Consider the following 22,617-nt stretch of genomic DNA (forward strand, 5'->3'; position numbering starts at 1 on the left):
TGGACTGTGACCTGATGCTCTGGATGGCCCCACCAGTTCCCGCCCACACTCCACCCTCAGGATCTGCACTTCTCTGCCACCTTTCGGGAAAGATAGTCTTCTGGTTCCTTAACCACACGAGGAGCAGATTAGACTCGGGGGGACATGCTATGGGGCACTGCCGGAGTCCCTCCAGGATGGGTATCCTGGTGCTGGGAGCCAGTGCCCTCCAGGGCTGTAGCAGTTAACACTGTGAGAGCAGAACAGGGCCCTGAGCAACCCTCAGCCTGGCCAGAGAAGAGATAACTGATTCTGCAGAGACATTTCAAGAGTTATGCCAGTTACCCATTTCTTTTCTGGTCCTGTTTGCCCACTAAACACAGTATGTCCGGACCATATTATTAGCTCAGCTTAGTCGGCTATAAAATCACTGTTACTTACTTGCTCTTTTGTCTTTTCATTTTTGCTGAAAGTTATCACAAGAACCGGCCGTATGAAATTTACTTCCGTGTTTACCACAAGACCATTACTGAGTAAACTGTTCATTGCAATAGTGTGTTCTCTGTCAAAATTCCTACGTGAGACAGTTCTTTTAGAATTTAGTGCCAGGAAAAAATTGCCTCCCCTAGGAATTTCTATGCTTCCTTCTTTCTGATAAGGAAAGCCTTGCCATACATCACATTTCCCTTTTGCTTCGGCTGCCAGGAAGCTCAAAGTCAAGTGCGATGCTTAATCACAGCTCTGTTGGCCCATACAGAGGGCTGATTTGGTTCCTCTTGATTCCTTTGGCCCTGATTTTCTGTTTTGATCAGCCTCGCTGTCCAAACCCATTCCAAGTCCTTTTGCAAAGATATGGGTATGAACACTTGCCCTTTCCAGGGGCAGATTGCAACATTTTGCTCCTGTTCTCCCCCCCAGGACTACATCGACACGGAGATGCTGCTGTGTGCGGAGAACGTGAACCAGGACAACCTGCTTTCCTATGCCCGTGAGGCTGCAGATTTCGCCACCAATTACCAGCTGCCATCGTTAGACTATGCTATGAACCATTATGGGCAGCCCGATGTGGCCATGTTCGACTTCACCTCCATGTATGCCTCCGAGAACGCGGCCTTGGTGCGCGAGCGCCAGTCACACCAGCTACTCGTGGCCCTGGTGGGCGACAGCCTGCTTGAGGTAGTGCCCCCCATTCCCAGTAAAAGACCGATCCCTGCATTTATGGTGTGGCCAGCAGCCTGTGCTGTCGTTCAGCCAGGGGACGGACGGGTGCCCTGCCAGTGTGCCGGACTCTGCCAAGCCCGTGCTGGTCTCCAGCTTGCACCTGTCCTTTGACCAAATACAGAGAAGCTCATTCTATCTTCCTCTCCTACCTCCGGGCTCTTCGGGCCGACCTCTTTGTCAAAGTACAAAATCGGTCAGCCCCGCTCTGGACTTCACAGGCTGGCCTCCTGAGAACATGCACGCCCTCAGCTGGACCATAACTTCTTCCTCACATGGGGAGCTCTCTCTGGGGCCTTGCAACATGGAGATTGTAGAGGATATAAGAAGGCATATGGGGCCCCAAGTCCAGTTTCTGTCCATGGCCTCCCTGCTCAAAGTGCTTCCCAGAGAATCAGCAAATGCAAGGATCCTTAGATAGAATGTTTTCAGAAGGGTTACATTTTTATCTTTAAAGTCAGCACTAACCAAAAAAAAAAAATGTGTGTTTATTCCAAGTAAGAGTCAAATTCCAGACTATGCTTTGGGTGCCCATGGGACAGTTCAGTTAGAACTTAGCTCGGTCAGGGGCGCCTGGGTGGCTCAGTCAGTTAAGCGTCCGACTTTGGCTCAGGTCATGATCTTAGGGTTCATGGGTTTGAGCCCAGCGTTAGGCTCTGTGCTGACAGCTCAGAGCCTGGAGCCTGCTTTGGATTCTGTGTCTCCCTCTCTCTCTGTCCTTCCCCCACGTGCGCCCTGTCTCTCTCTCTCTCTCTCTCTCTTAAAAATAAACGTTAAAAAAATTAAAAAGAACTTTATTTGGTGAACCAGCCCTTGCTCCCCGTGGTGTCTGGGCTGTGACCTGCCCCCCCCCCCCCCCCGTCTCCCTTCTCAGCATTCTCTCTTGCCACCCTCCTCTGCTCCTCTACCGGGCACCGTCATTTTCCAGCCACCATGCCTTTGCCCATGCTATTCCTGAACGGATCAAGATGAGAATCCTACCCATTCTTTAAAATCCTCACAAATGCAACTCTTTTGTGAAGTATTCCCTGATTTCCATTGCCTTCCCCAGGGTGGGGATTTGCCTGTGCCTTTTGTAAGCCCCAAAGCAGTTTTGCTGTTCTTGTGATACAGCACCCTTTACACGGGACTTTGTGCTATAGCTAATTGTGTTTGTGGTGAATCCTAGGGTCTGTTCTGTCACCCCTCACCCACTCCAGTGCCTCGCAAGGGCCTGGCAAGCCCCAAGTGCTGGATAGAATGGGAAGGCAAAGTGGGGGCCTTTAGAATTAACGGGAATGTTCCACGCTTTCTTCTCCAGCCGTTTTGGCCCATGGGCACAGGCTGTGCGCGAGGCTTCCTGGCAGCCTTTGACACGGCATGGATGGTGAAAAGCTGGGACCAGGGCACCCCTCCCCTGGAGCTGCTGGCCGAAAGGTGAGTATCGGTGGCAGGGTTTCGGGCTGGGGGCAGGGCTAGTTCCAAAATCAGACAGGAAAGAGAGCAAGGCTGGCCCTTAGGCGACTCCCGGATGAACCTGGGATGACTCTTTCATTTGCCTTCCCACACGGGCCCTGATTTGATCCCCAGCATCCCCAGAAAAACTTTCTCTGTCATGCTCTGCCCTCTTCAGTGACTTCTTTCTTGGGGCCAGGACCTTACGACCTGAATGCAACAGGGAAATCTTGACCTGGAGCGGCCCTGAAGTTGGGGTTCCCAGCACTGCCCGGTCACTGCAGAGCCAGAAGAGGTTTAGGGGGAAGCCTTCACTGCAGCACTGAGTGTCCTCCTGTGGGGGCTGGATTTCTGACCTCCCAGGCGTCTTCTGCTGCTGAGATCCTCTGGGGCTTCTGCCCAGACTCCTGCTGCTGGCCACGTGGCTGTAACAGCTGGTGGACTGGGGGAAATCAGGGCTGGTGAATGGGACAGGCCTCTGCTGGTCTTGGGTGTGGAGGCCAGTGGTCATGGGGGGCAGGCCATAGGACGCAGCTTGGCTGAGTGGTGGTTATAGCAAAACCACAGGTCCCTCTGCTGCCAGCTGTGTGTCCCTGCCCTCTTCTTGGGGGAAGAAGGCCAGTGTCACTGCCTGTGGACCCCCCTCCCACCTCCTCTCCAGCCCTTCGAATCTCCCCCACTTTGTGGATCCATGAGGAACCATGAGGGCCAGGCTTTGAGGGGAGGAGTATACAGACATATCCAAGGAGCCTTTAAGAGCAGAGCAAGTGGGGGGGGGGGGGGGGGGGGGGGCGGGGCGCAGACAAGGGCCTGAGGCTGCGCTAGCAACCCCTGACCCCTGAGCTTTGCCTCATCCTAGAGAAAGTCTCTATCGGCTGTTACCTCAGACTACCCCAGAGAACATCAACAAGAACTTTGAGCAGTACACGTTGGACCCAGGGACACGGTACCCAAATCTCAACTCTAACTGTGTCAGGCCCCATCAGGTAAGTCCTTCCCTGGGCCCTATCGGGGCCACCCGTCACTGAGCAGTGGGTGGGGGTCATGTAAAACCTTGCCACATTCCAGATGAATCACTGGAATCTACTCCTGAGATCGTTGTGACACTGTATGCTAACTAACTTGGATATAAATTTAAAAATAAATACATTAATTAATTTAAAAAGAAAAAAAAACAAGAAACTTTGCCACATCCCTGGGACTGAGGCCACCAATGCCTCTTGGCTTGGGTGTGGGACCACTTCCTGTCTCCAGGAGAGCTGCAGGAGAAAACTAGAGTCAGCGTGTGTCTAGCCCACAGAAAGAACTGGAACATGGGTCGTGTCCACATCTGCACATGTGCTTACGTGTTTATTGTCACCATGCATATGCGTGGCTGAGCATGCCTCCCTCAAATAGTCTCCTCAGCCAGCCATCAAGTCCTTTCAGTTCGCAGTCCAACAGTCCCTTTTGCTCCCGTTGACTCAGAAACACACAACTGCCAACTTCTTCAGGCAATGGTACGAAGAATGGTGTGATGTTCTTAAAGTTAGCCAATTACATTTTCTCACGCCTGAGTCCCCCACATTTGGGTGGACAACTGGGTGGGACCCGTTGCTCTGTGTCTCAGGTTCCCCGATTCTCTTGCTGAAGGCCATGCCCTCCAGGGAGAGAGGAAAAAATAGATGGTGGACACTGGGTAGAGGCTGGGTCAACCCTGAGACTGGCTTTGGGGGAAATACTGGTGGGCAGCTATGTGGTCTCTTTAAAGTCAGCGCTAACCAAAGTGCTTGCTTGCAGGTGAAGCATTTATACATCACTAAGGAGCTGGACCAGTGGCCTCTCGAGAGGCTGGGCTCAGTGAGGAGATCCGTGGGCCTCTCCAGGAGGGGTAAGCAGCCGACCCGGGTCCTCGGCCAAGCTGCTGGCGTAGGGGTGGGGTGGCCATGGGGGCACAGACCTTGCAGTCCACTAGGCTATTCTGCTATGAGCTGTGTGACCTTGGCCAGGGACTTCTCCTCTGTCCTGCAGCGTCCTCTTCTCTAAAACCAGGACAGCAACAACGCCAACTGTAGATGGGTTGGAGAGGAATTAATATGCATGAAGAACTTAGGACATGAAAGTGAACTGGGGAACTACTTTATTGGGGCCTTGCTTTTCTTTCCCTGTTGTTTCTAGTGTGGGGATCTTGTCTCCCCAGCTAGATAAGAAGTTCCACATGCTACCCTCTTTTCCTGGTGGAGGGAAGGGATAGTTACACGATCCATTGGCCTCGCTCAGGTCCCTGTCCTGCTGAAAGAGCTCTCTGGCTTCTGTTGCCTGCCTGGACCCCGCATCCTCCCAGTCTCTGGGCGCACACAGCCTTACTGGCCACCCCTCCTTCCCTTCATGCCCCACGCCCCACTGCTGCCACCCCTGTAACAAGCTGTTGCACGTAGCCTGGCCGGCCTTTGTAGATTCTTGCCATGGCACAGCCCTCTTCTGTCTTCCCAGAATGCCTTCTTTTGTCTGATGAATCCCTAGACACTCCTCAAGCAGCAGGTACACCTGCTCCATGACTCTCACTTTGGCGAGTTTCGCTGCCCTGGCAGACGAGGAACAGACCTGCTCGCGTGCCCCCCGTACCCACATCTCTGCCATCACAGCATGGTGTCATCGTCACCTGCTGCCATGTCTGCCTGCCCCACCAGATGAGATGTTGGCAGGGTCTGTCCACACAGTGCTCCCCGCTGTGTTCGTATGTAGCCTCTGACTGGCGCCTGGCCATAGGGGGTCTCAGGGATTCTGCTGCAGGAGAACATGTGTCCTGTCCCAGTATCCTGCCCTCCCTCCCACCACGCTGTTGGCAGGGTGCCTCGGGGCTGCACCCATGCCCTTGGCCCTTGCCTTGGTGCTGTTCTTCCTGGTCCCCAGGGAGGCTGCTGAGACTTCCCCAGAGCCCATCACCACTGTGTGTCTCCCCTGGCTGCAGAGTCCGACATCCGGCCCAGCAAGCTCTTAACCTGGTGTCAGCAGCAAACCGAGGGCTACCAGCACGTCAATGTCACCGACCTGACCACATCCTGGCGCAGCGGCCTGGCCCTGTGTGCCATCATCCACCGCTTCCGGCCTGAGCTGATGTGAGTCGGGGGCTCCTGTTGAACCTGCCAAGCCCTTCATGGCCCATTTGACCCGGGCACAAGGGGGATGAGAGCTATTCTGCGAGATGCAGAATCTTGGCTCGAAACATATCTTCTATTGGAGGTTTTCTTAAGTTCTTTTCCATTTGCACTGATTACTCTGTAAGCAGCTTGCGTGACCTGAGTTCCTAATCTGTGAGTCGGAAGAGCAGCTCAGGCCGCATGCGTGTGCCTGTCCCTGCATGTCCTCTCTGTCACTGGGGAAATCGAGCCTCTGCCCTTGGGCGTTCTTGTCCCCACGTCCCCTCTGTCACTGGGGAAATGGAGCCTCTGCCCCTGGGCACTCTACCCACAAGAGAAGAATTCCGGGCAAGACCTCATTCTGGGAACCAGTTTGAGTTTTACAGCCAAAAGAATTCGAACCAAGATGTAGACCAATCAGCTGTGTGGCACTAGGCAGGTCACTTGCCTTCTCTGAGTTTGTTTCTTCGTCCACATATTGGCAATAATGGCAGCATCATTAGGAACGCTGGACACACTTTGTGATGTTGAAGGCCCAATAATACATCTATTGATGCTGGATTCAAATCAACTGCAGAGTAACTGCAGGCCCACGAGTACATTCATCCAAAAGGAGGAAAGGAAACCCACCAAAGGGTTAGCAGTCGATACCTTTAGGAAGTGAGGTTGCCTCAAAAAGGGGATGGGACGCTCACTTGTCACTTTATATGTCGTATACACCTTGATTCTTTTTCTTATGAGACATTCATGTTACTTTTAGAATTAAAAGCACAAGAACATAAAGGAACTACTTAAAAATAAAGTAGCAAACAGGTGTAAATTATCTTCCCATTGTTCCAGCCCAGGCAGCGATGCCTAAATCTGATTTGGTCCCACCCTGAGTGAGAAGGAGCTTCCCTGGAGAAGCAGCGGGTGTGTGTGGGGGGGGGGGGGGGGAGGGGCAGTGGGGGGGTTGCTGGTGAGGGCAGCAGGAAGCAGGAAGGGGATGATGGGGGCAGGGGCTGGGGCCACACCTCCCTCACCACACCCCTGCCACTGAGACCTGGCAGAGTGTCACTCATAATGCTCCTTGTGGGTAAGTTTGTTCAGCTCTTCACACCCATGTCTCCTGTCCTTGAACTTCACTTTGTTTTGATTCTCCAGCAACTTTGACTCTCTGAATGAAGACGATGCCGTGGAGAACAACCAGCTGGCATTTGATGTGGCTGAGCGTGAGTTTGGTATCCCCCCGGTGACCACAGGCAAGGAGATGGCGTCAGCCCAGGAGCCCGACAAGCTCAGCATGGTCATGTACCTCTCCAAGTTCTATGAGCTCTTCCGGGGCACCCCGCTGAGGCCTGTGGGTAAGGCCCTGCTTTGGGGCGAGACTTTGCTGCACCCTTGGGCCATCTCTGCCCCATGCCCATGTCTGGCTGCTCTGCTCTCTGGTGTCATCTGTTCTGGGGCTGGCCCCTTCCTTTCCTCTCACTTTGAGGCCAAATGGGAGTGGACCCCACCCACCCAGACCTGTGTGTGTAAGTGGGTGTGTGTGGCAGGTGCCACGAAAGGTTGAAGGTCTACCCCTGTGGCTGGGAGGTCATGGATGGAGCTACACAGCCCCTACCCAGCTCACTTGTATCTTTCGTTACGGGTAAGGGAGTTATTTGGAGGGACCTTGTAGCAATGACCCCCTCCCCCACCGCCCCGAGTCCTGGAGTCGCGGTGGTGGGGTCTAACCTCCGTCATATTTTTATTTATGAATAGATTCTTGGGGCAAAAACTATGGAGAAAATGCTGACCTCAGCTTGGCCAAATCCTTCATTTCTCACAACTATCTCAACCTCACGTTTCCGAGGAAGAGGACCCCGCGAGTAAGTGTCGACCTGCTTCTGTTTGGTGTCTCTTTGCTCATGGATGGGGCAAGGGGGAGGGCAATGTCCTGGTCTCCGTCTGTTAATGCTGATGAATTACACAGATAAGGTGCTCACGGAAGACACGAGCAAAGCTCAGTTTAGTGACTGACCGCTTTTGGAAGTCGCCAGCACCGTGTAGCTGGCTTCAGTGACCTGAAAGTGGTTCTAGGAAGGGCGTGGCAGAGAGCTGAGAGTTCACTCGGCTGGAGCGTTTTTTAAAGTAAATCAATATTACACTATATGTTAACTAACTAGAATGTAAATAAAAATTTGAAAAAAAATAATAAAGTAAATCAGATTAGCCCTGGCTGCTAAGGGGGGAGGGGAAGGAGGAGACGATTTCTCCCTTGTGAAACAGTTTAGATCAGGATCACAATGGCCGTTAGTGGCAGAGGTGTGTGGGAATACTACACTGACACAGTCTGTTTGGTTAATTTCACTTCCTTCTTTCCTCCCTCCCTCCCTCCCTTCCGCAAATGTTTATTGGGTCCTACTGTTTGCCAACGTTAGTGCTGAATTCTTTTTGACAAGTAGCAAGTATACAGAGGTGAAGAAGGTAAGGTATGCCTTTGAGGAGCTCAGAGCCTAAAGAGCTTCCCAAACTTGCCTGACTTACAGCACCATCGGTCCCTCAGTAATTTTTATCACAGTGCCCCTGGCTCAAAAGAAACCCCTAAAAGTTCGGTTTGCTAAGTAGGTATAAGTCCAAGTAACTTGGTAGGGGTATTTTGCAAGGTGTATAACAGACCTCACCGTGTTTCCCTAGAAAATTTAAAGTATCCTATGACTCCTCTGCAAGTACACTATGGGGCCACGTGCTGCCCTGGTACACAGTTTGGGAATTAGGAGCCTAATGAGAAATTATCATTTTATTTGAATGATGGCATCGCCATGCTAGACAGGATACAAGTTATCTTGCTCAACGTGCTTATTTTACAGATCAAAAAATTAGAGGCCCAGAGATATCAGGTGGCAAGTACTCACACAAAGCTCGCCTCCCTCCACAGAGCGGCGGGACAGCCGAGAGTGCTGCGGGCCTTTGCGTGTGTCTCAGTCTCTCTAGATTGCCGACAGTCTCCTACTCGTGGTCAGTCGTGCCCGGTCCTGTCAGCCCTCCACCCAGGGTGGGGCTGGGGCCACGTAGCCTCCTTTCTTTCCCTCAGTTGTGTGAGCAGTGGTCAGTTTTTCCACTGAGGTCTAGGCTCCCAGGAACGTTGTAGCCTTTGAGCTAACTCCAGGAGTGGGCACGTAATGTTCTGCCACACCCTGTCTACGGGACGGAACGGGCCAGCAAGGCGAGGGCTGAGGCAGGAAGGTGTGTGGGTCGGCACACCACAGCTAAGGGGCCACGCCTCGCCCATACACAGGCTCTGTGCGAAGGCACCGTGGCCTACCGCCCGTCCTACTGAGTGCAAGCCACCTTCTGGAGCCCAGTCATAGGCTTATTTCACCCCAGCCCAGCTAGCTTTCCTCCAAGGATCCCCACTTTGGGCTTCCCCATTCCAAGCAAGCCAATGCAGCCTTTCTGGAAACAGAGGCAAATATTTAACCCCTTTCTCCATTCTCCCACCACTCAGCCCACAACTGGGAACAGCAGGGGGAACTGGAAAGGAGTGTTTACACCTATCACTCACCCCGCCTCTGTTTACAGAGTGACAGAATTGAACCAGCCTGGCCAGCTCTGGGTCACGTGGTAGGAATGGTCAGCAAGGCCAGCCAGGCCCTCCAAGGGCTGCTAGGTCCTCACCCTACTTCTCGCTGGCTTTGCTAGAAAATGCAGGGGGAGTGGGTGGGCTCTGCCTGGCCCCGCCCCGGCTAAGTTTGAACCATGTCCAGTCACCCCCAAAGTGTGCTAAATGGACTGCCCATCCTGCGAGGGGTCCGGTCCCTCCCCCTGCCCCATTTATGTCTAGGATTTGCCACGCTGTTTGGATAGGTAGAAAGAGTAGGTCATTGAAGTAAGTGCTTGGCATGGGCATTATCTGTCCTCTTGCACCTCAGATTGATCGAATGCTTCCTCTGGGTGGGCTGGTTAGTTAGGCCCCTGGATCACATTCTGCCTTAGTCATCACTGACTAAGAGACAGTCCACCGCTCAGTGCCAGTGCAGTGATCAGACCACACACAAGGTACCCCCTCCCCATCTGACCATGTGTCTTCTTGTACCCGCACACTATTTGGTTTGGGGAACCTACCTGCAATCCTCTTTGGCCTTGGCATTTCCCACAAGCAGGGTACTCAATACGCTCCAGCTTCCCGCAGGATGGGCACGGAGGACGTCTGCACAGGAGACTCTGAAAACTGCACACACCCAGAGGCTCCACCATGGTCACACCCAGACGGTGTCGGTGCAGTTAGACACACAGTCCTCAGCGCCCCAGCTCAGGCGCCCCTGTGGACCAGCCGTGCAGGCTAGACCTTGCCCACATGACTACGCCACAGCACACAGCCAGGATCTGTACACATAGGGGCATCTGTATTCAACCTCACCCCCTTTCCCCATCCCTCCCTGGCCCTGCCGATGCCCTCACTAACTTCCAGAGGAGCATCTTGATATGGGGATCGAGGAGCCCATATTTGTTCAAAATGCAGCATCTTAATCTGGAGAGGGTCCGTTTTTCTCTGTGGAGCCAGTCTTAAAAATTTCTCTCCCTCTCTCCTGGTTTTCACTGCTGGCGTTAAATTGTTGTCTCATCCCTAAGCCTGATAGCATCCAAATCCCAACCAAGCTGATCAACTCCAGGCAAAATAAAAGACTTTTTACCTCCAAGGACCTTGTTTGCTTTTAGAGAATATAACTTTCCCCTCAGTCCACCAGGAGGATCGTCCCTCTGGTGAGTGGTAAACGACTGAGGTTGACTGATCACTTCCGGAGACTGAATGGCCATGCCTGGGGAAAGAAGAGCTTGGGGATTATATTTTCCTCTTTAAAAGCTCTCAGTCTGCTTCTGAAGATCTGCCTCTGGTCCTGTGGCATAGGAAAATTCCCGGGGACTCCAGAGCTCCTGTCACCATGCACCACAAGTCACGCCTGAACACACATACGTGGTCCCTGTCCTCCTGGGTATGTGCTCCTAGACCTACTGCTTGTGGGTAATGCCTGCATTTATGGCCACTCCAGTCACTGCATACAGTATGTTACAACACACTCGGGGCGCCTGATCTTTGTTTCCCCATTCTGAGCCCACTCCTTGGAGGACAACACAACACAGAGGTGTCCCTTATTCATGACAAGCCCATCCCAGAAGCCACGTTGGCAGCCCCAGGGTGTTCATCCTGCTCAGCTGGCTGACTGTGACCCAGGCGGCGGGCGTTCTCCATCAGCACTGATCCCGGGAGAGTGGAGTTCACAGAGCATGGCTCGAGTGGGTGTCTGGTCTCATCAGTGAGGGTGCCCGCCCAGCTCTCCTCTCCTCACTCCTCCCACACAAACACTTTCCAAAGAGCCAGGGGCATTAGGTAAGGAAGTCTTTCTTCCATCCATATTTACTGAGCGTCTATATTATGTGGGGTTCTCCTGTCGGCGCTGAGCGTAGAGCAGAGAACAAGACAGGCAAGGAGGCTGCCCGAGGATGCTGACTTTCCAGGGGCACCATCTGAATTCCTCTCCCCTTCCCCAGCTGCTCTCACAGAACCTCCACCCAGCAGCCAGGGCTCCCCACCAGCTTTCTAGTACTTCTCAATTCAGAGATGTGAAGAAAGCCCAGGAGGGTCGAGAGCACCGGGTGCAGATGCTGCCCGGCCGAGCAAGCACCAGGCCTTCGAGCTGCCGCTGTGGCACCTGCGGTTTGAAGGCTGATCTCTCTCCTGTTCTCTGTGCAACACAGCAGGGGATTCTGAGCTAACCTACAGAATGGGAATACGTTTGAAGCCAGGCAGACAAAACCATATTTAGGCCTGCTGGGGATTTGGCACACGTTTGAACCTCCCTTTGCTTGTCTGCAAAATGATGGCACCAACCTCAACATGGCACTGCTCCAGTGCAAAGACAGTACGAACCAATGCAGGTGCGAGTCCCCGCTCTGCCTGCCGTGTGAGAAGGGCTCCACAAATGGTAGCTCCTATCCCTGAGGAGTTGTGAGTAAACGGAGACTCCTGTTTTCTGAGATGAGGCAAACTAGTTGGACTGAACACTTGGTTCTGCATCGCAGCCATGATCGATGCCGCACCTTACAGCGTACGAAGCAGTTTCATGCGTATCTCGTTTGCTCCTTGTGTTACCTTTTGAGGAAGGTGGGGCATGTCTTCTCCTCCCAGCTTTAGAGAAGGACAATCTTGCATGTGGGGGGATTAAACTGCGATGTCCCATAGTGGTGGTGAAAGTCAAGGTCAGAACTAGAATTCAGATTTTCTAAGTCTCTTAACTAGCACGATCCTAATTAACAGTGTGCCACACTTCCATAGCCAACCTGATAAGTGTTGTGTGTACGTGACTTCATTAATCCTTACAACAACTTATGAGCTAGATAGTACATCTAGGTGAGGAAATAAGAGATGAAGAAGCTGATGTCAGAGACGTTAGGTGATTTTCCTAAGGTCACACAGCTGGGAAGTAAGTCATGACTCTGTTACTGAAGAAGAGAAGAGCTCCCTTGCCAGTGTCACTGGCCATCTTTCTAAATATCATGGTTGCCTCTACACATCCGGGCATTGCCTGCAATGGCTAGTCTCTCTTCTTGTGCCCCAGATCTAAATCTCTCCAGGGTTAGCCTATATTAGCTAGCTAAATATAAAGGCGGTTTCCTTGGAACTAACATCACGTGAAGTTGGGCTTTATGGGAACATGATTATCTTGCACTGATCAAATAAATAATCAGTTTAGCAGGTATATGTCTTTGATTATTTGTTTAAATGGAGACACCAATTAGTTTAATAAATGCCCCGTAGTATATGGACTTTTTCAAATCTTTGGGAAATCATCATAAGAAATGTGTTCTTGGGGCGCCCGGGTGGCTCAGTCAGTTAAGCGTCCGACTTCAGCTCAGGTCATGATCTCACAGTCCGTGAGTTCGAGCCCCGCGTCAGACTCTGGGCTGATGGCTCAGAGCCTGGAGCCTGCTTCCGATTCTGTGTCTCCCTCTCTCTCTGCCCCTCCCCCGTTCATGCTCTGTCTCTCTCTGTCCCAAAAATAAATAAACGTTAAAAAAAAAATTTAAAAAAGAAATGTGTTCTTGGGAGAAAGGCAAAAAGCGAAAGAAAGTGAGCTATTCGTATATTCTCACGCTGTCTCTCACTGGGCACAATAAATACTTTTTTTCCCTTCTTGTACTCCATTCTTCGTAGAGCAAAATAGAGTCCAAGGAGATGGGGTAGTAATGCAACGTTGGCTTCCAGATAGAGATAAAGAGATAAGAAAAATTAGGTAAATCCCTAAGTTTGAGTTTTTTTCTGCCTTTCTGTCTTAACCTAGCTCTTTAGTTGAGAATCCGTGCTTCCAAGATCAATTCATAAGTAAGAGTAGAGACTGTTCAGGTATGTATGTAGGTAACCTTTCCATATAGACCGAATGTTACTGTCCCATACTCAGGCTGAATCAGAGGAGTGGAGGTTACCCCATCCACTTCCTTTATTTCCCCCAAAGGATTTGCGGTCGTCTTAGGTGGTGCTACTGGGCACATTCTGTCCTAGAAGCGCTTTTTGTGAGCCTGTGGCTAACATACGGGGTTTGGATCTCTACAGGCTCTGATGTTGGAACAGTCAAGCCCTAAGCTGTCAAACGAGAGTAAGATGTGTTGCTCTTTGAGAGAAAAGCCAAGTCTTCATTTAAGGTGGAAACAACACAACACAAAACAAAAAAACGCAACAGAAAACCCTAAGATTATGCATGGAGAGTTCTTGTTGGATAGGACATCCTGTACTTTCTTGCGCTCCGGTCTCCCCCAGCAAACCATTCATAGGCGCTAGAGCCGGGGGCCCAGACAGCCTGCGCCTCTAAGACCCAACATTGTTGCGAATAAGGTCATCTGTTTCTCTTGGTGTTTGCCCAAGCGTTTGGGTTGAAATCATTTCCATTCACAGAATAATGATTTATTAAAAGCTGAAGGAAATGCTGAAGGGAAGGCAGGGCCCTCAGATCTGCTCTTTTGTGCTGCCTGAACAAGGGAAGGGTCAGATTTCTGAACAAATATCAATGACTAAACAGTGGTTGATCTTATCTTTCAAAATATTAAAGGTGCTGGTGAATGTGGAAAGGGAGCAGAGGAGACGGGAGTATAAAAGCAGGGGAAGCAGGTGCTTCTGCTGGGAGCAAGTGGGTACACAGCAGTGTGTGTACCAGGGGCTCCAGGAGTTCCTGGTGCAGCACAAGCATGGGGTGAAGGGGCTGTACTCCTGGGTTTGAGGGGAGAGAGTGGCCAGCAGCCCTCCCACTGCATCCCAAGTGGAAGAAAGCCTGGGATTTCAGCTGGCATGCTATTGAAAGCCTGTCTGTGGGTGGAGGCTTCCCAGGGAAGGGAACATCCATGGCCCTCGGGGGCCCGGCCATTTGGAGAAGACCCCAGCTAGAGACTGATGGGAGGATTCCGGGTAGTCTCACCATAAGCGTCAAGAGGCAATTTTACTCTAAAAGAGAAAAGCACAAAAAATAAAAGATGGGCATTCATTGAAAAGGACATAATGAAACATGAAAAACAAATAACCAAATTCAAAAGACTTTATTGTGAAATACAAAACGTTTGGATACGTCCAGAGTATGTAGCTAGCATGGCGTAGATTCATCGTGACCTTGTGCAAATAACTGGTTTCATTTTGTGGACTGGACTTAAACACTGGTCTTCGGTCTTTGGTTCATCCTGTTACATATTTTTTGCTTACTGATTGGTCTCCTTGTTGGACATGGCATGTTTTCTTTTTTCGCTAAACGTTCTTCCTTTAGTGAGAGAGGTATCCATTTCCAAATCCTAGGAAACCTACTCACTTTATGTTGCTTTGCAAGCACCCTGCTATTTACTCTTGGCATATTGTCACATGTCCATTGATAGACATCCCAAAGCTCTGTGGGAAATGTGGGTTCAAAACTCTGCACGGCTGCAGAGACCATTGCCAGGGCTAAGATTTGTAGAATGTGAAAATGGGAGCACTGTGCCCATGGAGAAATGAAACCAAGCTGTCAATCAGTTGGTGAAACCAAACTGTCCCCCGGTTATTTTTGTAAATCTGTTACAGCAACATTGCTTTATATCCAATTAGTTGCATGGTAAAAATGCTCGTGGCAAAGTGCTTGAAGCAAGGATGTCTGCTGCAAAGATGCTTATGGCTAACATGCTGGGCATGGGGAGGGAGAGCAGTGTAACCCCAGGGTCAGGATAGACTTAGCTGGCAGGGTGCAGTGAAGGCACCCAATCCAGCCCAACCCCCAGACTCAGCTCCATCGGTGCAGTCCCGCCCATTCCCTCGAGGTCAGGAGGCTGACCGTGAGTGTAGCCTTTGGTGGTCCTTGCAGGGTTACTGCAATGGGCGTGTATAGAGGGGGGTTCCCAGATTTAAATGTTCAGGTTCAGGCAGCAGAAAGGAGGCTGTCAGGGCTTATTGGTAGGGCAGCCATGTGATTTACTGTCTAATCAAGGTACTTTTGAGAGGGAAAGGGAACACTGCATAATTCAGCTGGGGAAAACGATACATCGAAACTGTCCTGGGCAAATAGGGCTGTATGGTCACCACAGTTTTCAGACCATACCTGATGCTACTTTGAAGTTGATAGAATACCATTTATTGGTATTTGCAATTGCGAATGAATGGCGGATTAATTTGCCATCAAATCCCTGGACGGCTGATCGGAACCCTGGGAATCCCCACCTGTGAGGTGGGCAGTACCACTGCTTGTGGGAGGTGGTCTCCATGTTGGAACATGTGGACAGGCATTAGCAGACCTGGCTGGGACTGCTCTGAGCCCAGGGTCACTCTGACAACAGAGACAGTCCCTGCCTTGCCCCCAGAACAGAGATTCTTTGTGCTTTGGGAGGTTTCAGGATGATCTTTTGCCATGTGATTCCCACCCCTGCCGACAGAGCCCCCTCTAGGTTCAGGAAGGCTCCCTCCCGTGCGTCTGAAGGGAACTCTGTGATAGTGTGTGTTACAGCGCAGGGTAATTTATGTCCGTTTGTCTCCTGGGCTGGCGACTGTTTGCGGGCAACAGCTCAGGGCCAGCTCCGTGGCGTCGGGCTGTAAGTGGAACTGCAGACTTCGATGGCCCTGAACTCACCATGCTTTCTTGGCCGCTGCAGGTGGACGTCCAAACTGAAGAGAGCGACATGAACAAACGGAGGCGGAGAGGCTTCAACAACCTGGATGAGGTTCGTGTGTCAGTTTAAGCAAAGGCTGGTTGCCTGACGGCCAGTGGCCACAGTGCTGGCCCTTCCTTCTTTCCTCTCTCGTGAACCACTTGGTTCTAAGCTTGGCTTGATGGAAAAACCATGGGGTTCTGGTCCTCCCTCCACTACTTACGAGGTGTGTAACCTGGAGAAACAGAGCCTCTCCGGCTGTGGTTCACGTCTGTGAAATGCAGGCGATAGATTTGAAATGTATGGAACTTTTGCAGGATTTTTAAAGATTAAATAAGAGGGTGTATATAATATGCCGAGCATGATATCTGGCACCTGTGTTAATCAATATATCATCGCTATTAACAGCAAGTAGGAACAGGGCACCAGCAGCCCCTCTTGTCTCCCAGTCATTGTTTGTACCTTTTGTTTTACGCATTTCTAGTCCTTAAGGCAGATGTCCCAGGGCCCACAAGTGCCACCTTCTGGTCAAAGTGGAAAATTACAAGCTACTTTGTCCAAACCAAGCACCAGTCTGCCTCCTGATGAAAAATCGATCTGGCCAAAAAGAGAGTATCCGTTCCTGCTTCCCCAGGAAGCTCTTTAAAGAGACCGGAGGTACTTATACCATCTGAAAAAGCTGTCCTAACCCCACAAAAACAAGCATAGATGTTGTCAGTGAACTGTAGGATGCCGGCTTTAGCTAGCGTACCGGCGGATGTCATAATTAGGCCCCAAAGGCATGCGGGACAGTTTGTATAATACATTTATACCTGAGTTACAGGACTTAGAAAAGACTTTACCTTATGTGGATGAAGGTGCATTATTGCTGTATATTTTTAGGACACTGTTGTTCATGTCTGTGACTTGCTTCATGTGGAAGCCTCGACCGGGATCCAGACACTGGTTCTCAACATAGTGACCTTTATAACAAAGAAAGTTACAAGGCCCAACCTGGGGGGGTGGGGGAATTGCCTATTGTTCATTGCATTTTCTGGAAGGGGCAAAGATGAGCTCTGTTCAAGGAAGCCTGGAGTTCAGCTCATGTCTTAAAATGTGTACAAATACATTTTATCCAATGAGTTCACATCACCCTTTTCCAAACCGTTTCTAGAACTTCTTTGATCCCTTCAAGAGAGTTTGTTTCTCTGTCTCTTGGCTCTTGCGTGCGCAAGAAGCCAGTGAATAGGGAGGTGGTTCAGCAGAGGAAGCAGAGGCTGAGGAACAGGGTAGGAGAGACCTCCCACTTTCCCCAGTATGGGGTGTTGGCTCTCACTTACAGTGCCTGTGATCTGCCCCTCCCTCCTCCCTAGAGGCTTGCCTGTGATGCGTGTCTCACGTGGAAGTCTTCTCCTGCCTTTCATCCGCGGCTCATTTGAAGGAGTGTTTGTGCTCTTTCTGTAGATGGCAACACAGGAGTCAGAGTGTGGGAAGAAATCTGGTTACTCCTGCCCCATCTGAGATGTTGCTGGACTGTGATTGGAGCCAGCCATTTTGTTAAAGTCAGATTTAACTAAGGAATAATTCTTTCCAAATACTCGCTGCTCAAAATGTAGGCCAGGAGCCAACAGCAGCAGGATCACCTAGCAGCTGGTTAGGAATGCAGTGTCCCTTCCCCCAGACGCCCCCGGAATCTGAATCTGCATTTGAAAGAGAGCCGCTGGTGATTCGTATGCACATTAACCTCTGAGAAGCGCCAGTCTGTGACCCAGTGTCTTGGCCCACTTTGGCCTTGTGCAAACAGTGACCACTCCAGTAAACCTACCCTCTTCTTCTCAAGCCTGTATTGATATGCACAGTTACATTCCGTACTTTGAAGTCGGAGTGACTCTGTGTTTGTCTAACACTTCAGAGTGGCTATATGCCTACAAGGTTTCCCCTGGGGCTCTTAGGGACTCTTCAGAAGAAAAAAAAAAATCATTAGACCTTAGCTTGCTTCTTCCTTCCCATGACTTTCTGCTAAATGAACATTTCTTAGTCGTCTTGAGAACATCTGTTCCTTTGAAGGAGGTTCATTGCCCCCTTGGGAAAGCAGACTGCCCACCAGATATGATGGTATTTACTTCTGAGGCCTATGGGAGCAGATTCTGTGGTAAGGAGAGAAGACTTTCCATGAACACCAGTTATTTTCCAGGTTCTAGTATTTAGAGGATGAGCCAAAGAAGTCTTACATGGAATACCTTTTGATAAAACAGCATAACCAAGTAATGGTCACACTGATAGCACCTACCCTGATATAAAGCAAGGAGGACACTTCTGAACTTTGTGGCATCTTCTCCAAAACCCACAACCTTACTCTGATCATGAGGAGACATGCAGACCAACCCAGCTTGAGGGACCCTGTACAAAATAGCTGATCAGTCTCCTTCAAGACTGTCAAGGTCATGAAAGACAAAGAAAGATGGGGAAACTCTTACAGATGAGGGTGATTGAAGAGACGTGATAAACCACATGCCATGTGGGACCTTGACTGGTACCCTAGAACCTCACGGACATTGGTGGCAAACTAGAGTAGTCTGAATCAAGTCTCTAGCTTACCTAATAGAATTGTGCCAGGTTAATTTCTGAGTTTTGGGATTGGTAGTATGGTTATTCCAAATGCTAACATTAGAAGCATCTGGGTGAGGGTATATAGGAACTACCTGTGCTATCTTTGTAGCTTTTCTGTAAATCTAAAATTATTCTAGGGGTGCCTAGGTGGCTCAGTCAGTTATGTGTCTGACCCTCGGTTTTGGCTCTCAGGTCATGATCTCAGGGTTCATGGGATCGAGGCCCTCATCGGGTTCCGTGAGGTCAGTGCAGAGCCTGCTTGGGATTTTCTTCCTTCTCTCCACCCCTCCCCTGCTCTCTCTCTCTCTCTCAAAATAAGTAAATAAACTTAAAAAAATAAAATTACTTCCAGATTAAAAGGTATTTTTTTAAAGATAGCAACAACAGAGAAGGGTTGGTTGAAGTTGGGATTGGGGTGCAGAGGAGAGAGGAGAAAGAAGTCCAAGGCCCGTGCCTTGCCTGACTGATACTGCCTCTTGCTTCCTCACCCCCATCCCCCCCGACCCTTCACCTCTGATGCCACATGGTGTATTTAGAAAACTGTTCTGCTTGTCACTTCATTATTGTATTGGAGTTTTCCAACAACCAGAGGAAGTGGGTTATGCTCCCATTTGACAGATGAGGACACTTCAGAGAAGTTAAGTAAATTGCCAAGGTCATGGGGCTAGGAAGTGAGTCCATTTTCAAACCCTGTCTGGCTCCCAGGTGGGTGCGCCTGTCCTTTGGGAAGATATGAGCATTGTCTCAATGGGCATCACCTCCTGCTTCTGCTTCACTTCCTCGGACCATGGTGTCCTTCTTCAGGAAACTAGTCCCCCGTCTTGAGTCCCCAGGCCCCTTCCTGATATCTGGGTGCCAGGATCCAACAACCAACGTACTCAATTTGGCCTTTGCAGCCTTCAACCTTTTCCACCCGGAGCCTGCGCTCCAGTCAAGAGTGCGGCAGCAATAAAGAAGGTGGAAATCAGAACAAAGTCAAGTCCATGGCAAGTCAGCTGCTGGCCAAGTTTGAGGAGAACTCTCGGAACCCCTCGCTCGTGAAGCAGGTGAGTCCTGTCAGATGCTCGCTGGACCTGCCTTCCTGGTGACCAGAACCTGCTGAGAAGCCAGCAGAAACCAGAAGCAGAAGCCAGTTGAGGCTAGTGGTGGATTTTCAGGTAGGCCAGCCAGGCCTGGCTCGGGTGAGACTGGCGCTCCTTCTAGATCAGAAGTCGGCACACTTTTCCAAGAAGAACCAGATAGCAAGTTTAGGCTCTAGCAAATATTTTAGGCTTCGGGAACCATGCTATCTTTCTCACAACGGTTCATTTCTGTCCTAGTAGCATGACAGCAGCCAGGGGCAATACCTAAACAAATGTGCGTGGCTATGTGCAAACAAACCTGAATTTACAAAAACGGGCAGCAGGCCAGATTTGGCCCGGGGCCCGTAGTTTGCTGATGCCTCTTCTGCACTGGAGGAGAAATCCAGAATTTGGTTCCACCTTGTAACCATGACTTGGTCTGCAGCCATCTTTGAGATGCCGGCTGCCGAGGAGCCTAAGGCCAGAGTGAGAAGACATGTGCAAACCAGGGGAAACTGAGTCACGGGTCTAAGCTCCGGGGGACCAGCCCTCCCCAAGGGTTCTCTGACATCCCCTCTCCTGTGTTCACTGAGGTCAGGCTAGCAGGGCCATTGTGTCTGAGCAGGGGTGGCTGTGAGGCCGAAAGAGGCAGAATGCCGTGGGCCAGGCTGCACACTGTGCTGACTGCTCTCCAGACTCTGACTCTAGGGTCTGAGCTGCATGAGGTTCATTTTGCTCCCCTGAATTCCTTTGGGATGCCGCCGTCAAATTACAAGAGCTTGGGATGAGGGGATTGGTTCTCTTTTAGAGAACACCTGGTTGATTGGGTTTACAGGCAATCATAAATGTCTGTCTGGCCTTGATGGTGGACCACGCCCCCTCTGGGACAAACCGACCTTCCCCAGGGAGCCAAGTTTTGTTGCTATAAGGGAGCCATTTTCCCGAGACTTACAATTCTCTGAATTTTTTTTTTCTCTCAATTGCCCCTTCTGGAGGCTTTGCCCCTAGAAGTCCCCAAGTGTCATTGAGGGTTCTCTTCCATCAGAAGGAATGTAGCATCTAGTGTTCCGGGAGCTTTGCCAGTTCCAGGAGGACTCGAGGGCTGGCCACCCTGGCTTGGCATGGCCTGGCGGCACAGGCCCAGTGCCCCAGGTCTAAGCCAAGAGCAAGGCCTCCCTGGGATTTACACGTTGTCCAAGAGAGGGGGACTCCAGGACTTGTTGTTCACATGGACGGAGAGCCAGGGTTCAGGTTTCCCAGCAAGGCCCAGCTTGCAGGGGTGCTGTCTCTGCCCACCTCTCTTCTCCTCCCTCCAAGTTCTCAGTCTGACTCACCTTTTCCTTCATGTTTCCCGTGGCTGCTTTTTTGGACTTCCCTTCCTCCTCCCAGGAATGCCGCATCTCAGGGATAGGTAAGCCTGTCCTGCGCTCTTCCTCTGACCCACCTGTTAACTCTCGCTGCCCCCGGCCGGAGGAGCCCACACCCGGCCCATCACCTCCTCTGAAAAGGCAGGTAGGGCTCCTTCCAGTGGACGCTGTCGTGCTGAAGTCAGAGGGGACTTTCACCCCGAGGGGCGGGGTCAGTGGCTGGCTGTGCAGCCCATGTAGGGCTGACTGTAGAATCTCTGGGAAGGCAGACACAACTTGGGGTGACCGCCCTTATAGGTAAGACTAACCAGGCATGCAGCATCTGGAAATACCTGCCAGTCAGGAGTAACATCTGCCCAACGACTACGCCCTCGATGCTGCATCTGCTCGGGCGAGAACCGGCTGTACCGCGTGGGGGATTTTGTGCGAAGCTCCGGGATACGTAGCTTTATTTGCAGACCACTTGAATAGGCAGATTTCGAAACGGATGGATAAGCGGCAGTGGTGTTGGGCCGAGCTCAGGTGACCGGTTGGCTGCGCACCATTGGAGGGGTGAGGCTGGGATGTGGCGAAGGCCTCCCCCGGTGCCCGAGCAGACCAGGACCGGCCGGGGCCGGGGAGGCAACTGGCAGCCGTGGGCTGAGGCTTTTTCCAGCTAGCATCTCTGGGTTTGGAATTGGAACAGAAACACTGTTGTGACCACAGTACTCAGAAGCGGCTCATCAGCACCAGGAGTTTTGTGTCGCTCCAGGTGGTGGAGGCCGAGCGAGGCCCGTGTGGGTGTATTCCAGCGGCTTTCCGTCTGTGGGCGTCACAATCACCTAGAGAGCTTTCTTTTTCGTAATTTAGTGTTTACCAATTTTTGAGAGAGAGCGAGCAGGGGAGGATCAGACAGAGAGGGAGACACAGAATCCAAAGCAGGCTCCAGGCTCCGAGCTGTCGGCACAGAGCCTGACGCGGGGCTCAAACTTAAGGACCGTGAGATCATGACCTGAGCCGAAGTCGGACGCTCAACCGACTGAGCCACCCAGGTGCCCCTAGAGAGTTTTTCAGAAATATCTGAAACCCACCTCAGACCAATTAAACCAGACCCCCGGCGGGTGGGGCCAAACTTGGGTTACTTTTTCTAAGTGTCTGAGGTGACCTCAGGGTGCAGCTGGGACTGAGACCAGCCTCGTACAGGTCTTGATCCGGTGAGTTGGGGGGGAGGCCCGAGACTGTGTATCGTTACTGAGGATGTCAGATGGTGGAGAGTCAGGACCCCGGTTAACAGGGAATCTGACTGATGGCGGCACCTGCCGTGCCCTCTGTCCCTGGTCAGCTTGGGGATGGCTTATGGTGGGGTGGGTGTGAATGGGCCACAGTCGGGAAGGAAGCTTGATTTTCCTTCTCTCCCAGTTCCCCTCGGTGGTTGTGACGGGGCATGTGCTCCGAGAGCTAAAGCAAGTGTCTGCTGATTGCGAGTGCCCGAGCAGACCCTGGAGAGCCAGAGCCAAGTCTGACCTGCAGCTGGGTGGGCCAGGAAGCTCTCCTGCTCTGCCCCCTGCCTGCCAGGGAACGCTGGCCCTTTCCGGGGTGCTGCGGCGGCTGCAGCAAGTGGAGGACAGGATTCTCCAGGTGAAAGCTTTGCTCCGTGCCCCTCCTCTGCCTGTGTTTGGGGGTGCCTTCCTTCCCTCCCCTCCTCCCTCCACCCACAGTGGGTTCCTCCTCTTCCTCTTCACTCCCTGTCTCCTCTGTCCC

At 51.4% G+C, this 22,617-nt stretch overlaps 1 protein-coding gene across 4 annotated transcripts in view; it reads left to right on the forward strand.

The window, feature by feature from the left end:
• MICAL2 (microtubule associated monooxygenase, calponin and LIM domain containing 2) overlaps positions 1-22,617 on the forward strand; it is a 222,154-nt gene that overhangs the window by 101,523 nt on the left and 98,014 nt on the right. For 3 of the 4 annotated variants that reach the window (XM_042959373.1, XM_042959371.1, XM_042959372.1), the window contains exons 9-17: positions 898-1,155; positions 2,498-2,613; positions 3,491-3,617; positions 4,411-4,501; positions 5,582-5,729; positions 6,894-7,093; positions 7,494-7,600; positions 15,864-15,932; positions 19,346-19,495. In XM_042959373.1, the coding sequence (XP_042815307.1) occupies positions 898-1,155; positions 2,498-2,613; positions 3,491-3,617; positions 4,411-4,501; positions 5,582-5,729; positions 6,894-7,093; positions 7,494-7,600; positions 15,864-15,932; positions 19,346-19,495 (1,266 nt within the window). Of the gene's footprint in view, positions 1-897; positions 1,156-2,497; positions 2,614-3,490; positions 3,618-4,410; positions 4,502-5,581; positions 5,730-6,893; positions 7,094-7,493; positions 7,601-15,863; positions 15,933-19,345; positions 19,496-20,899; positions 21,023-22,275; positions 22,495-22,617 lie in introns of all 4 variants that reach the window. The other variant, XM_042959374.1, reaches the window with a different exon arrangement.

This window comes from Panthera tigris, chromosome D1 (assembly GCF_018350195.1).
Source record: "Panthera tigris isolate Pti1 chromosome D1, P.tigris_Pti1_mat1.1, whole genome shotgun sequence".
Lineage (NCBI taxonomy): Eukaryota > Metazoa > Chordata > Mammalia > Carnivora > Felidae > Panthera > Panthera tigris.